Here is a 22912-nt window from a genome sequence, read left to right on the forward strand (position 1 = left end):
CTTGGCTCTGCCACCGTGGTGGCAGCAAGCTCTGGTTTTGGGGTTCAGCTCGGCGCAGTGGGGTCACCCTCGCTCACACAGAACCCTTTGTCCCCTCGGACCTGGCTGGGGGGACACAGCCCGGTAACGCCCGGGGTGCCACCCAGCTCGCTCCACATCCCCCGGGTGCCTTGCAAAAGCGCGGTGTAAACGCACAAAGGACGAAGTCAGCGTTGCGTGTGCGTGCCCCGAAACTTCACTCCTTGTGCTTAACCTCCTCCTGCCTTTTTTCTTTGTGTTCTTTCCCCATCAGAGGATTTTACATGCTCTTAATATGGCTTGTAATGTCTTCATCAATAACAGAGTGAACATTTCACAAATAAAAGGAACTGCACACGTACAGAAGCAGGATTTGTAGGCTCCCCTTTCACTCAGGTGCAATTTTTTTAATGATCCTGTAACTCCACTCCTCCTAACATTCTTCCTCACTAACCTGAAGGAATTCCTCTTGTGTTTTTCCGAACACTTTGCTGCCCGACCCCGTAACCAGAGGCAAATCTACCCGAATAATGGATGCGAGCTGCAGGAAGGCCAGCACCGCACCGCGGCACCCAAAGGTGGCCAGGAGAGATCCGTCACAGAAATGTCACCGCAGGGCTCCTCTTTTAGCTTACTTCGAATAACTCCTAATTAAACACCCACTCCAGGTGAGGTTGGCAACCAGCACAGAGCAAAACGAGCAAAACACCTGACATTTGGGGAGGTTTAGGGGTTTTTTTAGCGCTGTGCCGGATGGCGAGGTTTTCCAGTCCTTCCTCATCACCTCCCTGCCTGCGGCCGGGGCAGGCGAGAGCCGAGATGCGGAGAGGTTTTTGTTTGTTTGTTTGTTTTTAATGAAATTGTCTGTCCTGGAGGTACTTATAAATATAAATAAACGTAAAAGACAGCAAGCTATTTCCTGCATAGATGTTTGGGTGTTTTCCCCTCCCGCAACGTCTTATCTTTATTATTTTACATGTAAAAAGCATAAAGGGAAACCCGTGGAAAGGAAGGAAACATACACGTTTCAGTCGTCTGTATTTTATGTATTAAACAGGGACGCATTTTCCCTCACAAAACCGCATGTCCCGTGATCCAAAATACCCTGAAAGGTGCTAGCGACACCGGCCAACCAAGTCTAATTCCCATTTAAAAAGAAAGAAAAAAAATAAAAATAAATAATTAAATTAAAAAAAAAAAAAAAAGGAAAGAAAGAAAGAAAAAGAGAGAAAAAAAAAATAAAAAGAAAAGAAAAAAAATAATAACTTAATGAGAGCCCGACGGAGCGCACCCGAGTTTGTGCCGAGGGAAGCCCCAGGAGGAGCGGGGCGCTTTCGCCGGCCGGCAGCTCACCCCAATGGAGGAAAAAAATAAGAAATCCGTGAATTACCTGGAAATTAAAACCATTCCCCTGGCAGACAGGTAAAGGCAAAGCGAGCACGGGTGGTGACTGCAGTGCGGAGCCCGGGGAGGCGGTGGGGCAGGTGCAGGCAGGGAAAGGAGCAGAACCTAGAGCCAGGTCCGGGGCTCTTGGAGGGGAAAAAAAGATCCTGCAGGTGGTTCACACCTGGGAGCCATGAAGAAATCACTCTGCCAGTGCCTCTTCCGAGCTGCAGGATATTTCTTGCTAGCTGGGAGCAGCCCTGGTGGGTCTGAGCTATTCCTGCTGCTCCCCCTCTTCCCTTTTCCCGGCTCGGAAGGAAAGCGAGGGTAACTTTTGGCTTACCTGGATCCCGGCAGGGCGTTTCTACAATTCTTTTGGCCAGCAAAACGCCTTCTCTGGAAGCTCTGCCCGGGCCCAAACCCGACCCACAGCGCTCCGGAGGGAGGCGGCGAGGTCCTATGGGGCTGGGGGCGGCACCCCCGGCCGCTGCTCCCGGTACCCTCGTTTTTTCCTTGGAAAACCAAGGAAAAGTCAGGGAACGGGGAAAAGTCCGATATTTCCAAGGGAAAGGAAAAATTAAATGGAAAGTGGCTTTTTAAATTTTTTTTTTCTCCCCGCCAGGCTGAGGTTTGGGGCGGCGCTGGGGGTAGGTGGAGGCTCCGCAGAGCCCCCCGCTGCCTTCACCCCTGCGGGCAGGGGTCGTGCTGTGTGTCCCCCCCTCCCCAAATCACCTCCTCCATCCAGGAACACCCTCCCTCCATCCCCCTGGGCTCCGGCACTACTGGAGGCTGAGGGGCGAGGGGCGATTTGTGGGGTCGGGGCTGGGCGAAGCCGGCCCTAGAGGCGGTGGGGGGCGGCCAGGAGGTCCCCCTCCTCCAGGATGTCCACCTCGTCCTCGGGGTCCTGCAGCAGGAAGGGGCCGGGGGGGCCCTTGCGGGGCTCGGCGCCGGCCCCCTCGGGCAGCTCGGGCTCGGGGGAGCTCTGCCCCCGGCTCTCCTCGCCCCCAGCCCCTTTGGGGTCGTCTTGGGTTTTCCGCAGCTGCTTTTTGTGCTTCATCCGCCGGTTCTGGAACCAGGTTTTCACCTGGGGGAGGAGAGCGCGAGGAGGATTTAAAAATAAAAATAAACAAAAACTCAAAATAAGCGTGGAAAAGAGAGAATAAAATTAAAAACGAAACGGGGAGGCTGCAGGGGGGAAGGGAGAGGTGCCAGCCTTGCCGGAGGCTGCTGCCTCCCCGTACCTGGGTCTCGGAGAGGCTGAGAGCCGTGGCCAGCTCCACCCGCTCGGGCGTGGAGAGGTAGCGCTGGATCTCGAAGCGCTTCTCCAGGCCGGAGAGCTGCGAGTCGGAGAAGACGGTGCGGGCTTTGCGGCGGCGGCAGTGCTTCCCGGGCAGCTCGGGGGCGGCGTGGGGCTGGAACAGGGCCGGCACCGGCACTCCTGGGGGGACACGCGGCGGACACCCGGGCTGCGGCCGGCCAGCCCGAGCCATCCCCGGAGGGCAGCGGAGGCTGGGGGGCGGCTTTCCCCGAGCCTCGTCCCCGCCCGGCTATCGACATTTCGTTTTCTGGGGTCGTTTCACTGCTTTTTTATTATTATTTTTTTAATTTTATTTTTGTTGTTATTGTTGTTTCTCTTTTTATTTTTGCTCTGCCTAGCCGAGCGCATCGCTCCTGCTCAGCCCGCAGCCTCCCCGGCGCAGAGAGCGGGGCAGGAGGACGGGAGCCCTCCGTGAGATTAAACCCAAACGAAAAGCACCCAGGGCAAGGAGGGGGAGCCCTGAAAAAGGCCGGGTTGGGGGCGGGCAGGGGCAGAGCGCTGCTCCGCGGCCACTCCGCTGCGCGACTCCGGCTGCCCGGCCAAAAAACTTCGCCGGGGTCTCTCCATCCCCAACGGGGAACCGGCTTCGGGAAGGGGCTGCCCCCAGTCTCTCCCAGCATATCCCAGTATATCCCAGCATCTCCCAGCCCCGGAACGGCCCCAGCGGTGCTGTCGGAGATGGAAAAGCGAAGCCCGGTCTCCATCCGGAGTGGGCGATGCGAGGGGAAAAAAAATAAAATGTTATCTCTCCAAAACTAAAGAAATAATTGAAAAACTAAAAAACGAACAGGCAGGAGATCCTGGGGTCGCCGAGCTCCGGATCTCGGCTAACCGAGGGAACGAAAAGCGGCAGCGCCGGGGGCTCCTCTCCCCGCTAACGAAGCCCGGGGCTCCCCGAAACCGTCGGGCAGTGGGATGGGGACGGATCCGGAGCCCTGTGCCTCTTGTCCCCGCTGCTCCCGGGGCCGGGAGCTCCGTTCCCACCCGGCTCGACGGCAGAGCTCGGTGGGTGCCCCCTGCCCAGCGCCGCACTTACCCGAGGCGGTGAGGAAATAGGGGTGGTGGTGGTGATGCTCCGGCTTGTGCAGGGCAGGGTGCGGGTGAGGCGCCAGCAGGGTCGGGGTGGGCATCAGGGGGTACCCATAGTCCAAGAGGGGGACGCGGGAGGCCAAGGAGCCGGGGAAGTGCTCGGGGGGCACCTCCCGCAAGGGTTTGGGCTTGTGCAGCAGGATGTCCTCGATGAAGAAGGAGGTGGGCCGGGGCGCGGAGACGGGGTGCACGGGCGAGGTGAAGTTGAGGTTCATCGCCGCCGTCCCCTCGCTGGGCAGCGGGGAAGGGACGGAGCCGGGCTGCGCGCTGGCTGCCGCGGGGGAGAGGGCGGCCGGCTTGCGCGTCCCGGGACAAAGCAAAAGAAGCAAAACTAAGGGCGACGACAAACACACGAACAAACAAACAAATAATAAAAAAAGAAAAAAAAAGACCAGAAAAGGCCAAAAAAAAAAAAAAAAAAAAAGAAATAATTTCCCCAGGCGGGAAGCGGCCGGGAAGCGCCGGGGGAGGCGAGGCGGCTGGCTTTGCGCTGCGCGGGGCGCTGCGCGCCTTTGAGGCGCAGGGCAGGGGCTCTCGGGCGGAGCAATGGTGGGAGGGGGCGGCCCCCCGGCCCCCCCCCGGCCCTCCCCAGCCTCCGCGGAGGGGGCGCGGAACCACCGCGGGGCCGCGCATCCAGCCCCGTGCAGCGCGGCCGCCCCCAGCCCCTGCCCCAACGCCGGGCTTTGGGGAGTTTTCAGCCCCCGGGGGGCCTTTGGGGGTCGTTTCCCTTTACGTTTTTTATTTCCATTTGTTATTTTTTTTTTAATGTAGAATATTTTGGGGGGTGTTGCGCTTTCCCGAGCTGTCCCACACTCCGCTCCCAACTTAGCCCCACGCACACACCTTGTGCCTTCCTGCCCGGGTTGTGTCCCAGCGGGTTTTGTTCCCATCCTTTCCCCATTCTGTGTTGTGCTAACACTTCTTTTCCTTTCTTTTTATTTTTTTTCTTTTTTTTTTTTTTTTCGGTCTTTCCTCTGTTTGTCTTTTTTCCCCCCTAATCTGTAACATTCATTTCCCCGGAGTCAATTTGCTAAAATGAGGGTGATATACCACATCATAGCCGAGATAATTTCGCCTCGCATCTCAGAAAATTGCTCTAATTATTGATGTTAAACTCAGGGAAATTAAAAGAAGGCACTTCTCCTTCATCTCCTGATTTTAAGCTCTAATTTGTTGAAATCGAGTTGTCATCACAATTCCAATCACTACCGTTAATAGTAAAAGTGTTCTAATAGAGCCAGAATTCGCGCAACCCATGCTATTAGATAATTAAGAAAGATGTTAGAAAGGCAAGTGCTAATCCTTGGGCACACGGACAGCATTTCCATCTGATCCAGCAGGTAGAACAAATTAATTACCAGAATCAATTAGTCCTAAAAGTACAGTTCTCCAGGAAGTGTAAGCCGCGTCTTCCATATGGATGAGCTGGTAAATGGTAAATAGATGAGAGGAAAAAAAAAAAAAAAAAAAAACTTTAAAAGAATAGAAATGGCAATCGTCCTGTTTTAATGAAGCTGCAATTCGGAGCGCCCGACTTTTTCCGGCGGTGCCGGCTCCTCTCCGCGGCTGCCGGGCAGAACTGCGCGGTGCGCCGAGCGCCCGCCGGGCGCGGCCCCGATGCGCGCAGGATGCGTGCAAGGTGCGCGCAAGGGGGGGGCGGCAGCCCCCAGCTTCGGCAACCGGGGGAGCGGGGAAAAAGGATTTAGACTTCCTTCTATAAGCGATGAAGGAATTATAATGCCGCGGTAGCTGTTAAAATACAGCTGCATCCACGTGTAGGTATAAATCTATCTGCATAAATATCTCTATAGATTTAGCTGTGCGACCGGGGGCATCTGTTGCACTTGGCCAAAACTCACAAGCAGGGGAACCAGAGAGCGTTCCCAGGTAAATCCACCGGCGGCTGTGCTGGGCTTTTGTTTTTGTTTTGTGTGTGTGTTTTTGTTTGGTTGGTTGGTTGTGGGTTTGTGGTTTTTTTTTGGTGCCTGCAGGCAACGCGTGTCACAGCCACGCACAGGCTCTGCTTTACACGTGCGTTGTTCCCATGCAGGAAGGCACTGGTGTGCTCCCCACACAACTTTATGTCATGAACAGACAGACAGACCCACACACAAGGCAGACAGACGGCCAGGAGCCTGCTGAGCAGGTGGGAGCAGGGACAGGGACAGGGATGAGGACACGGACAGGGATGGGAATAGGGACAGGGACAGATCCCCATCCCCCACAGCAATGTGTCTTGCTGTGTCCCCTCCCCTTTTAATATCAGGCCAGGATTTGGGCCGGCAGATTTGCAAACACACTGAGCTGACAACTTTCTCTGAGGAGCAAATGAGTAAGAAAATGAATTAACAGGATGAAGCGGGGCCAGCGCCCAGGCTGTTAATGGAGGGAGCGCAGCCAGGGGCGTGTAAGCCGCTTGACTGGCCATTTCATCAGCTGAGATTGCTTCTCCAGGAGGGCTGGGGCTTTACTCAACAGTTGTGTGTATAGAGAGAGATATATTTTTTTTTTTAAAGAAGGTTCAAAACATTAAAGATGTGATACTTCAGGCAGATCAGGTCACAGCTTTAGCCTCTCCCCAGGGTTTGGCCCCGGGGGGCCCAAAGCAGAGGTGATAGTGCTCTGCCTGCAGAAAAGCCCCCCTGAAGGAAGGTAACCCTAGGAAGGGGGAACCTCTGCACTGCAATCCCCACTACCAGCGATTTTCATGTAACTGCTTTATGGCTTTTTACACCAGGAACTGGGTGCTGGGCACCTCCAGGTGGTGGTGGCATGGCGGTCTCTTCATCCCAAAAGTCTTTTACCTTTTTTTCTCCTTTTGGCCCATTTTTACAGGTCCCCATGGTGACAGGTGTCCAGCAGCAGGGCTGTCACCCCTGCACTCCCAAACCCTCCTGGCAGCACCCTTGCTCCCCAGGGAGTAACCCCAGGATCACAGATTCACCCTTTTTCTCTCCTTGCAGACATACACACACAGGCAGGTGTTCCTCTGGGCTTTCATACACACGCATGATCCCGTTCACTGCCAAATTCACAGGTGCATCAGGTCTCCAGAGAGACCCCTCAGGACATCTCTTAACCTGAGCAGGGTCCCCCTTTGAGGCAGAAACAGCCCCAAACCTGGAGAGAGAGCAAGGCTCAGCTCAACCCAGGGGCTTTGTGCAAGGCAGGGAGAAGCAGCAGGGCCGGCTGCTTTACTCACCATATGTTTTTCTTCCTGGTGGGGGGACAGAATTCCTTCTTGGCACTGTGTTCTCACATCCTTCTCCAGATATCCTATGGTGTGTGCAACATCTCAGCCCGCAGCCCCCAATGCTTCAGACCTCCTCCAGAGACACGAGTCTGTGCAACCAGGTAGCCACACTCCTGCAGAGCTCATTTGTTGTTTCTTCAATACAATAAAAGGATTTCTGCAGGCTTAAAGAGCTTTATAAACTTTGCTAGAAGTGATACACACCTATCCCCCCTATACATGTATACACACATGCACCTTTTATGATTTAGTAACATACACAAGTGCTGCACTTACACAAATGCCCGTTGCCATTATTTGCACACTTAAGATCATTTGAAGATATTATGAGAAAAATTTCCAGAGGAAACAGAAATTTATTTGACTTAAGTCTTAGTGGGACATTTAAAAGGTTGGTGTAGCTGCACTGATGTTAGCTTTATTCCAGTGCCTTGCATTAGGGATAAATTTGGTGCGATTTAAAAATACATGCACTTACCTTCCTGTGGCTCTTGAAGAGGTAGGGTAGCTTGGGAGCCCAGCCTTTTCATTCCTTTCAAGACAAATCCACTCAAAAAGGAAGGGTTAAATTAAAAACAGACAGCCTCACTACGATCAAAATGGGAGTCTGGCTGCGGGAAAGAGGTCTGAAGAGCTCGGTTTGAGTAGCCACACACAGCGCGGAGAGAGGGCCTTTGAACACGCCGCGTGGCTTAATGGAGAATGTTCCCTGTGTGATGCTTCAGGCAGGCATCCCACCCTGTGTCATGGGGTGCCTCTTCCTGGGGGCTCCCCGGGAGTGATGGTGTGGGGAAAAGCACTTTGGTGGCCCCCAGGAGCTTTCCCCATCCACACCCAGCCCGCCTGTGTCCTGGCCTCGCCATCACTGCAGGCCTCCAACACCCGCCTGGTGTGGGCCCGGCCGTGCCTCCTATGTGCTGACATCGAGTCCCTGAGGATTTTTAAAATCCAGGGGAAGAGATGTGGTGTGAGAGCGTAGTTATAGACCAGAGGCCTGCTCAGCACCCTGGTTCTAGTGTGTCAGCCTGGCCTGCGGCAGCATTTTGCTGTTGGTAGCCCCAAAATGTGCCCTGACAGGGCCTGGGTTGGAGGAGGGCTGGGTGGATCAGCCTTGAGGTCAAAATGCTTCAAACAAGCGGGCTTCAGGACTGCAAACGAGTGATGGGGATGATGGAGAGGGGGGAAGAAAGCAGAGCTGATTTCAACCCCCCAGCAGGGGCTGATGGCAGCACCAGGAGGGACCCAAACAGGTCTTCAAAAGCTCAGGAGCACTGCCACCCCAAAACACATCGTCCTGCAGCCTGGGGACAGGCACATTCTCTTATTTATAGCCTAGATGAAGAAAAGAAGACAGAATGGGAAATAAAGAAAAAATCAGACTTATTATTATTTTTTTTCCCAAGATTTCCAATGCCCCAATTAAAAAAAAAAAAAAAAAAAAAAAAAAAAAAAAGTCTTTATCATCCTAACAGAATCACTGAATTTACCCACAAAAAACATCATGGTAATTTCAGGGCTACAGGTCTGGGTTAGTGATGAAAACACTGTCATCAACAGGTTAGGTCCCCCAGAGCAGTGACCCTTACTAGGAGCTAGAATCTGTTGAAAGTGTTTAATTATCTGAAATCTGTATGCAACTTCATCAGCGTATTTGTACTACTCCAGAACACAGAAATTGGGAGGGAGATTTGGAAGTTTCCCAGGGACCTGCTTTCAATTAATCTTCTCTTCATTTGGTTTACATACCAATTCTTCCTCATCGTGTGTCCGACCCATGGGCATTGCTTACTCCCTTGAGGCGAAGGTGATTATTTCATCCACGACCATCTGTACTTTGGGATCTCCATTAATCCTTTGCTCTCAAAAAATCCATTCTCGATGCTGTTACCCCAGCTTTGCTGTTGCCTTTGGCACATTAATGCTCATTTATTTCCTTTCATTCAGGCTGTGTAACAATCATCTGCACAACTCAACGTTTTGATTCACCTTTTTGCACTAACGATTCAGAATCTCCCTTGTTTCCCTCGTCTCGTGGCATATGCACCTCGCACATCCTTGCTTTTAACCATCAGGGCAGGATAATCCTCCTTGTCCCTTTCTTATCCACTCAACCTTTATTTTACTCCCATTGTATTCCTACTGTTCTTTGTGTTTTTCCTCCGATTATTTGCCATACTCTTTCTGTAGCTCCAAATACCTCACAAAAACCTCGAATGCTTTTTCTACTTAAAGGAATACTTTGAATATATAATCCCAAGTCTGATCTCAGGCTGGCAAAAGTCAGGCATAACTTCTATAAAATTTAATGGAGCACATAAATCTAAATGACGCAGGTGCTTTGATTTTTTTTTTTTCCAATTCCATTCTTTAGTTTCCAACTTTAAAGTGTCTCATTCTGAAGTCTTAAAAAGCACACAAATGATGCACTTTGAGGTCAGAGAAAGCTATTATGGCCACCCAGCCTGACCTCCTGAATCACACAAGCCAGAGTTTCATCCTGTAACTCCCATATCAAACCATAAAAAACACCTGACCTAGGTAGCCAGTGGAATAAGAATACTGATTTTCTAACTCTTAAAGCTATGTTTGATCCATCTTGATGTATACACAGGAAATACTTGTATATAAATAGAGTGAATGAGCAGCTTTCTCTCTTCTCTACATCTCCAGCAAGCATCTCCACTCTTCTGTATTTATATTTTGACTAGCTCCATTGAAAATCTGGGACTATTTACAAACTCAGCACTAAGCTTTTTCAAATATGATTCAGCCTTCCGTTAAAAGATCGATCTCTTCTACACAGTAGATTTTACACGTCACTTAGGTCAAGTCTCAACCTCCTGGCTTAGTTTTTCCTCCTGGTTTTGATGCACAAATTGTTAAATCATCTCATGATGAGACACAAGATGCACACAAATGCCATGCATTACATGCATTTTGCACACTACGTGTCACACACACAGCGACAGTCGCAAACTGATGCTGCCTTAGCCGATCATTTTGCTAAAAGAAAAGAAATCAGGCTTTACTGAAAGATAATTAAACCTTTTTCTTTCATGTTTGCTCCAACCAGATTGCAAAACTAGTTGGACCTAGTTTACAAAAAAGATAACCTTTTTGATGATCAAAGGAAGAGATTGGTTCCATTACTTGCATTAGTCAGAGTTGTCTGTGCTGTGGCCTTCAGAATAAAGGGAGAAATGTACTTTAGAAAGATCTGAGTAACACACTTTACTCGAAACATTTTTGTATTATATTGCTTCTTGACTGTTTCAGCTTACTCTGTATCTGTGCACTTTATTTTAAGCACTCCAGAAGTGGATGACAGGTCTGGGGGAAAAAAAAAGATAGAATCTAGTCAGCGTCCAGCAAATGCATCTTCAAATAATGCTTTAAAACTGGAAATTACATTTTGAAATGGCATTTTGTACATTTCCAAGGATGAGGTATTCAAATGGCGATATGATGTAATATAATATTATCTAATGTTAAAAACTCTTTCTCGCATTTGTCAATGTTATTTTAAATTGGAAATAGTAAAATGCTCTAGGTCATGAAACATGAAATGATGTGGAAAGGTGCATCATAATAAATTACTGCAATAATTTTTGCATGATTTTTCACACTTCAAAAATGCATTCAATTTATTTAGTTTATTGGATTCAGTCCAGCTCTTCCTTGTTCATTTTGGTATTTTATTTTAATATGATTTCCTGCTAAAAAGAAATAAAAATAAAAATAAAAAAAGCTTGTACATCCTTCTCTAACTCTTCTTTGTCTGCTTACCACAGCAAGGTTTTAACATATCAGCCAGTTCCAATGAAGTTAGTTGGACAATTAGCGGTCTCAAACATACACTTTTCCAAAATGTTTCATAAACAGGTGGCTGAATGGAGGAGAGTAACTTCGTTAGTGCAGTGTGAGCTTAATTTCTGAGGCCACAGCAGGCCACCAACCTCGCTCTGTCTGCCTCCTGGGGGTCTGTGGGCAGCAAAAGCAAACGCCCAAAATTTCATTCATCGGAGGCTACCACAAGGACAGCAGTAGGTGAGAGAAACCCACCTGGCTTAGAAGCTGGAAGTGGTTCTTAATGCTGAAAGAAATCAGGGATCACCCTCCAGTCATTTCCCCCTGCTCCCAAAGAAGCCGTGGGGTGGGCAAGGGCAGCGGGGATGCTTTTGGCAAGGCATCTGAGCAAGCGAGGCCCCTCTAGGGGACACAGAGAGCCTGGCCAGGGATAGCCAGCAACAGGACAGAGTTTTAGCATCATCTTCAATCCTTTCTTAGGGCTGATAAGGGCTTTTACAGGAGGAACAGTAACTTTCTGGGAAATTGAACCGGATTGCAGCACCACTGTTGCTTCTTCTATGCATGCTAAAGGATCCTGCAAGTGGGCTAAAATCATTCTTGATAGCAAAAAGACTTGGGTATTACACGCTTTTCAAGACTTCTCTATTTTGGAAAAAAAAAATAATTAGAGAGTTAAGCATTTTTTTTAGAACAGGAGAAATGTTATGGAAAAATACAAAGACTTAGAAACATGCTATGATTGCTTATATATGGAACCGGTGAATTTGTTTTTTTTTTCTGTTCTTGAATTAGCTTTCACTCGGCCAGCATTTTTAGTAATGAGCTATGGGGTTTCCTTTTCCATTAATATATTATCTGCTCTTCAAAGCTAACATTAGAAATTATCAGTATAATGTAATCACAAGATTCACCGATGCAAAGAAAGCATTAGTTCTCTGCCAAAAATCTGCTTTTGTTTTCTTTTGACTTCAGTGGGATCAAGACCTGGCATTCATCAGCCTACAGCCATCTTCACAAATTAGTTTGCCATTTGTTATTACACATGGAAAATTAAACCTAGAAGTCCAACAGGTCAAGAGCCATAAGCTTGAATGAAGAAAAACAGCAGCACAATTATGGGAAACAACATATCATACAAAATGTCCTCAAAGCTAAGGGGGGATTTTAGAATGTTATAAGCTCGAGCATCTTTCTGACGAGGTCCCAAATATGATAGGGGTGCAGGCACACGTTTGCGTGCTTGTCCGTGCATTTCTGTCCAACTGAGATCAGTACTTGAGTTTCAAAATAAGTGCAAAAAGGAGAATTTTCCAGTTTGTGTCCTCTGGCAAATGCAATTTCCCTCCCAACACACATTAAATTCATTTAGCCTAGTGCATTTTTAATAGACATTATTCATCTATTACCTTAATGAGCTTGTGGTGAAAGCATATTGCCTCCCAATTTTAACAAAAGCAGTCTAATATTGCTGCAGCTTTTTCCCCTTTTGCCTTCTAAGGCAGAAGCACGGAGGGGGGAAGAAAAAAAGCTATAGAGACAGATAAGGTTTTTATTCTGTGTCACAACACTACATTAAGAATAAAACCTTCCACTTAAACACTTAAATGAAAACATCAAGAAACTAATTTACCATTTGTAACCACATGATTTAAGTAGGAGCAGCTTTAATTTTCTTCCCATTTTCCTCATATTCAATGTGAGCCCACATTAGATTTCACTGGCTCAAATCACAACACTTAAAGCCACTTTCATTTTCTTTTTGATTAAATAATTGAAATTCCTGTCACTGCCTGCACTTTACTAGCACACAAATTTTATGTGTAAAGATAAATACTCTCTTTCTCCTTTCCCTGCCTGTGGGCTTTTTTTTTTTTTTTTTTTTTTTCAGTTTAATCTTAAAAGCAGGCAAGGTTTAGTTTATTGATGGTTCCATAAAATGGATCAGTACTCCATTCACCTATTTCGTGGAATTATACCGCTCCCATTAAGTGATTGTTTGGAGAAATTATGGAAAGCCATCTTCTCTAATTTAGCTGTCATCGTTGTTAGGTTATTGCTATCCAATCCTAAAAGGACAGGAAGCAGAGTTACTCGTGTGCTCTTCCCTCTCCCACATGCGCATCCATTAATGCCCGAAGCCTTGATTTTTATTTAAGTATTTGTTTCAATTAGGGTAACAAGTTTTCTTAATGTTCCCTGATAAGTGACTCTGACAAAATCCTAGGCGCTGCCTTGCCACTCGGCTCGCTCACCCTGCAGCTCCCGCTGCCTGCGATCAGAGGGGTTTGAACGTGGTTTTGGCACAAGCTCAGGCACCTACTTCCTTTATCTAAATGTCAAAGGATTGTGCAAATCTCAACGTACCACCCCATAGCAGGTCTGGGGACGCAAAGAGGAGACAGAACCCGGCTGGGGCCACACCAGGACCTTGCAGTTTGAGCCTGCGGCCCTACAGCATCACTGTTGACTGAACAAGGGTTCGGGCATAAATCCATCTAGAACCAGCTCCCTAAAGAGACACATGTGGTTATTTCCCAACAGGAAGCTTTGTGCTGTTGCACTGCTGTGAGTTCTCCCCTAATCTGGCACTTTGGCTTGTCCTGGGCGATGCTCACAGAGCACAGAGGCACTCACAGCATCACACAGGAGAGGAGGCTACCAGGAGGGGTCAGGAGGAGAGGGAAGATTTCTTCCTTCCGCAGCAGCAAAAATAAGAAGGGCAACGTGTGTTGCCTCCCGAGTAAGCTTTTTACTGCCAGGAAATAATAGAGAGCATGGGCAGGCATGGCCTGACATGGAAACAGGCTTTGGGGACGTGCCTGCTCTCAGCCAGCACAACTGGAGCTCCAGGGGCAGACACCGCCGAGCACAAGGGAGCCTTGCACACCAAGAGGGAGGTTTGGGCCTTGCTCTAAATCAAGCCAGATTACAAAACTGTTAAATTTAGGGTGATAAAACCACTCAGATGCTAGTCCGGTCATACAAACAGCTCTGCCTTAAGACATGCCAGCAGCAACACACGCCTATTTTCTTAGAAGGAAAAGTCAGGATATTTTTACAATTCCTATAGCAATATCTTATTTCTGACCTCATACCCTGACCAAAGAACCACTGACTTCAAATTTTGGATGAAGACCTTTGAGAAAGACCTATGAGCTTCAAAGGGTGTGGGGGCTTCCTATCTGTATCTCCCAGCCTCACAAAAGATGCTGTCTGCCACTACCAACCCACCAAGCTTGCCTCATCAGGCAAAAAGAGGCAAATTTTATTTTCATGTAGCGTGTCAACCTCCTTCCAAACAATTTAGAAGCCTTCCTGGTATTCTTGAATATACATTTTCAAATAAATTATAAAGCAAAAAAAAGAATTTCGGAAGAAAATTTGCCACCAGCACTTGCAAGTAAGTTAGGTCCAGGAGTTAGGGACCTTTCTGTGACGAAGGTCAGCCACAGCTTTTGATTCTAAAAGGAGAACCAAGAAACAGAAGAAAAACATCTTTGTTCCTGCCCCTGCGTTTCCTCTAACTATTCACCCTAGAGGACATTGTTACCATATAATAACTGGGCATGTCAGAACCAATTAGGCAACTAATAATAAAGCAGATGCTGCTATTGTGAAGACGATGCAGTGAAAGTATGGGTATAGGAAGGCCCTTGGTGCAGCCCGGGCTAAGCAGATATGATGCTAATTGAATTCTTGCTGGCAATTTTTCACCCCTAAATGAACAAGAAAGAGAGGAATCTTGGAGTCTCATCTGTTTAGCTTGTGAACAGGAAAATGTTTTCAAGCCCAGCAAATGAGCAACCTAATCCACAGGGATGCTAGCAGGAGGGGTTTCTTTAAAAACTGCAATGTCCCTAAATCCTGGAGTCTTGAATACAGATTGTGCCCTGCTTCCAAAGAGGAGCAGGAGCCAGGGACTTGGTTATTTTGCTTAAGGAAACTGAGCAGGACTCTACTTTTTCCTTGCTTAGAGACTGGAGATCCCACACGAGGGAGCGAGAGGGCTTTTCACCATGCTTGCACGGGGCACTCCCAGGGCTTTTAGGAGGCTCCGATGGCACCAATAGTTTAAATACAATCAGAAGAAGGACTTTAATTCGGGTCCCTGGGCACCCGAATCAAAAACTACCACTCTCCATGCCCCCGTACTGCTACCCTACACCCAGAATCCTGCCTCCTGCCACGTTTTGTCCCCATTTTCTCCCCAAGTCTGCTGGGAAAAGGGACACCCAGCTTGGAGCCTGGCCGTCAGCTGCCCCCGAAGTGGACTGGAGTCCCCCAAGTCCGGGGAGACCTTTCCTGGAGGTTTGGGTGCCAGTTTATGAATTAAGCCTTACCAAACCAAAGGCAAAGGCTCCCAGGTTTTAACATGGACTGAAACCCAAATTCCAGGGTTAAACCTGCCAGGGGGTATTTTTTGGCAAATATCCTTGCTTTTGTTGCTCCTGCCACAAAAGAAGTGATTTCTCCACCTCACAGTTATCAACAAGCAATTAAGTCTCTTCCAGTAACCCTACGCTGAGAAGGGCTTTTAAATTAAAATATTTTCCATTCGATTTTGTTAGCTGCTAAATGAAGATAGGGAGAAACAGGCTAATTACAGCTATCCTAATTAAGCTCCTACAATAACCCATAATTACAGCATATTTATCACCTTTGTGTCGGACACTTTAACCTGTTGTGGTTTGTAATCAGCATGTCTGCGTTGGGGGCTGGAGGCTGACATCTTCTCTCCCCTGGCAGGGCGAAATTTTTGATTGAAAGTGCGGAAACAAACTCTCTGCTCGTGAAACTGTAATTAGGGTAATTTGGGAGGCTGCACTCTCAGCAGCGAGGCCAGGTTAGGAAGCTGGGCTGGGTGGTGGGCGCACTGGGTGACCCCACAAACAAACGTGGCCTGGTCGGGGGTGAGAGGAGGTGGGACCAGCACCAGCCTCCAGCTGAGCCTCAGTTTCCCCAGGTGAAGAAAAGTGATGGGCAGGGAGATGGGGCACCCACAGCCTGCCCAGGGAAGGGAAAAAGGAAAAGGAAAGGGAAAAGGGAAAGGGAAGGGCCATGCTGCCAGATTCTGCCTCACTGTAGGTGGAGGCTGGCCAAGCCCTGTGCCGTGACCCTTCTCTTTCTCCCCTCTGCCTCTTGCTCTCCCCCCCAGGAGCCAGGCCGCTTCTGGGCTCTTTCTGCCCAATTTTAGGGGGCTATGGGGATGGGGACCCATCCCAGGGGCATGGGACAACAAAAAACATCCAAGAAAAAAAGCCAAGACAAATAAGGGGTGCAGTCCTGGCACCAAACAACCCTGCCTTCATGGAAATACTCAGAGGAAGGCAAAAAGAAATTTGTTAAATCACACCTAAATAGTGTTCTGAAATAAAGGGCACCCGGCGCTGCCCACACTTATGAGGCCATTCAGAGCTGATTTATCGCCTGAGACCACAGAGACAAAATCAAGCCATTATAACCTTTTAAAAGCTTTCTTGTAACAAACTAAAAATATCCATTGCTGACAGATGCAGGCTGTCAATAAGGAATTTAAGAACTCAGTATGAAGAGTGGAAAGAGTGCAAAGTCTTGATAAACATCTCAAATTGGGTCTTACTCAGTGGGAAACAAGTAGTTTATATTGGTAATTGTAAAGGGCATTTTACATTGAGTCAATTAAATGAAAATCTTTTAAACCCTTTTTAAAAAGAGACCTTTTTAAGTTAACAGGTGATTTTAATTGGAACCATGGGACTTGCATCACAGGAGGTGGGTTGGGTCTTTTTGTTGAGGATTTTTTTTGGAAGCATTAAATATAGGGGAAAATCGATATACTTCCATCAGCATCCGAACTCCTAGAGTCTTGCAAGTTGAATAGTGAAACTAAGCAAGAATCACGGTTTGCTCTGGTTTTGCCAGGGGGGGTTCTAGCAATTAAACACGTTTCCATCATGACTCCTTAGTTGTGAAAGATGCAGGAGAATTTCCTAATACCCTAAGTTATATCCTAATATATCCCAATATCCTAAGTTATATCCTAAATTGTTGTTAGTCAGAATCTTTGCCATAACCTACTGTAAAATGGGATACATTTTCAGAGATGATTTACCTTCAGAGAAGATGTCAAACATCCCAGCTGACACGATCAACACTGTGTTTATTTCACATATTTCACATTGCAATTCCTTTTCTTCCTTCTTCACAACCACAAAGCCTGCTCTGTAAAAGAGACCAACTTGAGCAAAACCCTTCCCTCCAGAGCAAACGCCACCTCCAGCGATTGCCTGCTGAATTCCTGTGGTTTCCATTGCCCTGCATTTCACAAAATCAAGCACTGTGTGTCCTACAAAGCCACCAGCACCTAACCAGGACCAGGCAAGGCAGCAACACGTGTTCCCTGGGTGAAGATGTGGAGTTGCCTCTTGGCAGAGCCAGGGAGGCACCTGTTAATTGCATCAACCTGCACCTCCCCACCCCCTGCAAATTGTCTCGGGGCTGCAGCCTTTGAGTCTCACCCCAAAAAGCCAAAGGGAAATGCCCCATGTAGCTAATAGGGGCAGGGAGCCCTGAGCACGCAGGATGCTCAGGGCAGGTTTGCAGCCTGGCAGAGAAATAGGTTGGAAAAAAAGACAGCAAATGCAGCAAGCAACCTGATGGCAGATTTCTTGAAAACGGTTGCATGAAAACTCATCTTTTTGACAAAAACAACAAAGCCTTTGATGGCATTCCCTTTTGCTAGCTCTAAACAGCTGCTGCCTGGGAATTTGAACGTGTCCATTAAGGAGCTGGTACCGGAGGCTGCCCAGTGGGTGCGGTATGGGGGCAGAAAGCTGCTCCTGCAGCTGGGCAAGGGCCTGCTGGAGAACCCCCTGCCCCTCTGCTGGTCCCAAGGAACTTGTGCTTGCTGCTGGCGTTGGGTGGAAGAAAAATGCCAGGGGAAAATCAAGAAGTTGCCCGGGGGAGTGCATGGAAGGAGGGAGCAAAGGCAGCTCGGGGTGTTTTGTTGTGCTCTTTGCAAGAGACAAGGAGCAGTGGCCAGGCTGAGTGGGGGGCACCCTGAGCTCCCTGCTGTCACCTCTCTCCCTCCCCAAACCTTAGGATGGAGTCAGGAGGCCAAGAAGGCTGAAGAAGTCAGGCATCACCACGAGTTTATGGACTTTTCAGAAGTGATCAGGTCCTGGGAAATGTGAAAGCCCCCCGACAAATGTCAAAAGAGCAAATATCTCCTGCCATGGAGCTGCAGCCTCTTACAAACAGCCAGAAGTCAGAGAGAGATTTAGCAGGGGCCAAAACCCTCCAAGTGACCGCTGGGGGTGGTTTTGTAGCCCCTGCCCTTCCACAGCCTTGCAGTGAGTTGCACACACCCTGTTCCCAAAAAGCCAGCGGGTAGGGAAACTGAGGCACAGCCGCATGGGAGAAGCTGGGCAGCAGCCTCCCTCGGCACCTCTCTCTGTGGAATTGGTGCGCTTCTGCCCAGCACCGGGCGATCAGTCTGCGGGTGTGAAGTTACGGAGCGGGAGATCCAATCTCCAGCACGCCTCCAGCCCTGCTCCAGTCCTATCCGAAAGGGTAAGTGTTCTGCATCTTCTTCCGTGCCTGCAACAATCTAGACAAATAGGCTTTTAAATTAAGCAGTGATTTGGAATATAAGTGAGTGCATTTAAGCTGCTAAGAGATGGAAAGATCCTAATGGCTGAAATATTTGTCATATCACAAATAAACTGGCTGTATCGGGAGCTACTAATATAACTAATTTTTACCAAATCCTTCACTGCTCTGTGATAGAAAATGAGGTCAGCACAGGTTGAGGCAACATAAAATGAGCAGCTGCTGGAAGGCAGCACAGAATACTGATAAAGGACTCTGCACAAACTGTATCGCCTGCCCACAGAAAAAAGGAATCAGTTTGTTCAAATTAAGATATAGCTTTTCCAGAGCATCCAGGGTTTTAATGAAAAGGTGCCAATGAACACAGGCTCTCAATGGATCCTGAATACAAATGCATGCCGAGGTGCTGCCTCAGAGCCTCCCTATCCCCCTAGGACCCCATTTCCCCCAGTTTTTCCACATTTTTATGGTGAGGGCTGCATGACTTTGAAGGCACTTGGGCATGGGAGAGGGCAGAAGCAGTGATGGGAAGCCCTGGGACGTTTACAGCTCCTTGGATTCCTGCAGAGCTTTCCAGCTATGGGATTCAGAGCCTCCCCAGAACCACCTGGTCCCTTGGGTGCCCGCAGAAGGACACGAGGTGTCCCTGGCTGCCACTGGCCAAGTAGGGTGCAGCCGTACTGTGGTTACACGAGAAAAACAGCATCATTGCTCTCATTGTCCTAAAAAGAACCTGGAATTATTTGCAACGGGAATGGCATAAAAAGTATCAGGACTTCTTTGCGAGGCTAATGGCCTCCCTCTGTTCCAGGCAGGAGCTTTGAACAAGGGGAGGATTTCGTTCTTAAGAACTGGCCCTTTCCATCCCTAAACCTCAGGTGAAAAGCATGTAGGTCCATTTTAGCAACGGAGAAACCAAGGCATGGGGACAGCGAGGCACAGAACGCCCCCCAGAAGGGCAGAGACTGAGGCTGATCGTGCTCCTTCCCTCCCCATCAGCAAATTGTGTGACTCTGCCGTGGCACCAGCAGGTCAGGGAGGGGACCGGGCTGTCCGTGCTGGCATGGGGTCGCTCACCTTGCTGCCATCTCAGCCATAACCCCCCTCCCAGGGCTCCCAGTCTGGCGTCGGGAGAGCGGCTCTGCTGGGATCGATGCACTGAGAGCCGCGGCGGGGGAACGGGGGCCACTTGGGAGCCTCAGACAATTTAAGAAAAATGAGATCAACATGGATTAACAATAAAACTCCGAGCGCGCCGCAGTTCCTAAATGGAACGGGAGAAGGGTTCATATTTGATAACCATTAAATGGTTTAATGAAATAATTATAACTCAGACTCCTGAGCCCAGCCACAATCAATACCTATGAGCTCTAAGCAACAGCATGAGCCAAGTTCTGCCATTTTCACAGTGCTCCCCAGCAGGCAGAGTGTGTGACTATAAATGCGATTGACAGTAAAGTTGCATTAAAACATCCCCATCAAGGGCAATAATAGATTAAAGGCTACTGAGGCGCTGCAGTTGGCTGGTCAATATGCTTTATTTTCTGCATCACCCCCAATTTTGCCACCCTCCCGCATACTATTAGTGTGAGTCGATTTGCTGTCAATGACCAGCCCTGGCAAAAGATGCATTAATGCACGCTCACAAAAGAAGTGCGCATGGCATTATCACTTCACTCGCTTTCAAATTACAGCCTAATGCTGTCTCCAGGCAGCTTGTGACACGTTAACACTATGTGCGATTTGTTGGGATGGGGCTAAATATTTCATGTCTAAAGATTTCATCAGAGATTTGATGACAGAAATAAACTACCGCCCGCTGGGAAATCATTCCCAATAATAGAATTAAGCATTGCTGGAAAAGCAACAGGAAAGGAACGATGCTGGCGTGGGGTAGTGGAGGAAGAGCTGCAGGGAGGGCAGCTAATTAAAGGCAGTGTTATTAATAAATCCAGTGAAGGGGCAGAGACTCCCAAGCAGGTGTCTGTACCTTGCTCCAGACACCAGGTTCGGCTGCTCCGTTGTTGTTTTGGCGTGCCAAGGAACCTGACACGATACACAAACCACAGGAGGATGTGCCCAGAGCTTTGCTTTATTTCCTGCTGGGTCTGGTAAAAGAGACCTGGGTGCTCCCAGCCCTCGAGCCCAGGCAAATGCTGGCCCAAGGATCTGACACGAGAGCCGACGTTCGGCACTGACTTAGGTGCACAGCTCGAAGGCAGCAAACCCATTAATCCTCGCTTGCTCGAGGCCCCAGGACCTCTGCATTGACTGCCTCCTCCAGCAAGCGCTCCTGCCTTTCAGCCTGAACAAAACAGCCACGGAGTCAATCGTGCGATGAACAAACAGGCACTTGACCAAGGAGAGGAGACAAGTACTGAGGCTCGGCGCTGAGCTGCTGCTTGGTCTCCTGGTGTAGCTGCTGTTTGCCTTTGCAGCAGGCCCACCTACAGCAGCAGTTTCAAGTCAGAGCTCTGGTTTGTGCCCACCCCTCACACCCAGCGTGGCCAGCACCAAACACTCAGCTCCCCCGCAGCTTAAAAACTTAGGTTTAGTTGCAAAACCTGCGAGCGTTTAACCCCAATAAAGTCTTTTAATAGTGCTTTCTCCTTCAAGAAACTGTGAAAGCTTCTTCAGATCTCCCTTTCTTTGCGTTTTGCAGTGCGTGTAGGAAATAAACTGAGCCAGGCTCCCACAGCATGAGACACTTGGGAAAGGAAAGATCTCATTTACCCTGCTGAGTGCACCCAAGCAGACCTCAGAGCCTGTAAAACCAAAATCCTCACACCAATTCCTGTCCCGTAAGCTGGCTGAGCAGCGTGCTTGTGTTACCTGCAAGGGTATTGAGGTTTCTTCCTCCTCAGCACAGCCAAATTCAGCCTCTGTTGCTGAAGTACCAAGTAAAAACCTTCCCTTCTGCCTATTTACCAGGAGATTTTAAAAGCATTTTGCGGGATTTCATTCAGTCCCCCTGGAAAGCTGGTGATTTTGGGAGGTTTTGCAGGCATCTGCTGACATCTGGTGGCTGAAACCCACCAAGGCACCCGGGGGTAACCAGACTCACTGCACCCTCCCCACCCGCTCTTCATGCAAACCCTAATTAATCCCCACCTAAAATGTGTCCAGGTGATGGAGTTTCACGCTAATCAGAGAGCTCTGTGCTCTTCCCCCCTATTTTGTAGGCGAGGTTAATTAGTATATCAATTAATCCTCAATTATTATTAGATTTTAATTGCCTACCGATTATTTTTAAGGACTGCAGGTGCACCCCAATGAGAATTGCCACTCCTCGGAGCAAACTTCACCTGGAGCAGCGCCGCTGGCACCGAGAGCAGGAAAATGAGCGTGAGGTGTGGCAGCAGAGGTGACAGGGACATCAGGGCCAACACCCAGATCCCGCAGCGCCTTCCTTGTGTATTATCAACATCAGCCTCCCTTTTGCTAGCCTGCCAAGCCCAAAAGGGATCAGAAATGTGAAGAGGAAGATGCCTGCTCTGACCCATGGAGCCTCGTGCCTTTTAGAAGGGGAAGAAGAGCGTTGTCACTCAAGAACCTAGTTAAAAGATCATCAGTACTGAAGGGTACAGCCCTGAACTCCACCAGTTATACGAGGATGCACAATAAAACCAGTCTAGAAGTAACTGACTTGGGCTTTCCTTATCCTACTCTTTGTTTGTCACCCCCAGCCCTGATCTGACTCATGGAGGCAGCACAAAGCCACCTCCCAGCCCAGCCACCACTTCTCTAAATGATAAACAGCCCCACAACTTCCCCCAAGGAGTGGGGGTTGGGGAGCTTTGAGCTGAGAAATGCATAAAAAATCAGATTCTTTTTTTTCTATCTATAAAGGAAAAAAAGACTTTTGCTGCTGTGGGTTGGGTATAAGCAGGCTCTGAAAATAATTCTCTTGAAATGCTGCCAGACTTTGTGAGCTTTGTGCCTTGCAGCCATCACGCAAACCCACAGACAGGTGAGTTGTCTCCTCAGGTGGTGCAGCACCACACAACACCCACTTCCACACCTACCCCACCCAGCTCCAGCCCACCTGTGGCCATCTACCACTCATTTCAGGCTGCCCACTCCTTTCTACAGCTGGCAGATGAAAAACTGAACCAGAAAATGTGATACTTATTTCACCTACAGTTTTAGGATGGTGCAGTTCCATAGCCTTTGAAGATATAGGAAACTAATGCTTTCCTGTAGCTCGTGGGGCTTTGTACCAGCCTTGAACTTGGGAAAGAACATCAGCACTACCAATTGTGTCTGGTTTCTAAGTCACTCTGGAGCTACAAAAGTGGTTTAGGGAAGTCTTTTAACTTTTTTTTTAACACTCTTACACCTCAAGCTAGAGAAAAACTCTTTACTAGTTGCATGCATAAACTGACCAATTCTATTGCCCCAGCTGTTTTGCCACCCACAGCAGTATGAAAGAATTCAGCGAAGCCTTGTGA

At 48.6% G+C, this 22912-nt stretch overlaps 1 protein-coding gene across 1 annotated transcript; it reads right to left on the reverse strand.

Moving 5' to 3' along the window:
* Positions 1 to 2239: 2239 nt before the first annotated feature.
* Positions 2240 to 4023, reverse strand: BSX (brain specific homeobox; the record flags this gene model as incomplete). Its single annotated transcript, XM_084301478.1, has 3 exons — positions 2240 to 2485; positions 2643 to 2839; positions 3756 to 4023. 3 exons carry the CDS (start codon positions 4021 to 4023, stop codon positions 2240 to 2242), a joined length of 711 nt encoding a protein of 236 aa, XP_084157604.1.
* Positions 4024 to 22912: the final 18889 nt, after the last annotated feature.

This window comes from Netta rufina (genome assembly GCF_964035555.1).
Source record: "Netta rufina genome assembly, chromosome: 25".
Lineage (NCBI taxonomy): Eukaryota > Metazoa > Chordata > Aves > Anseriformes > Anatidae > Netta > Netta rufina.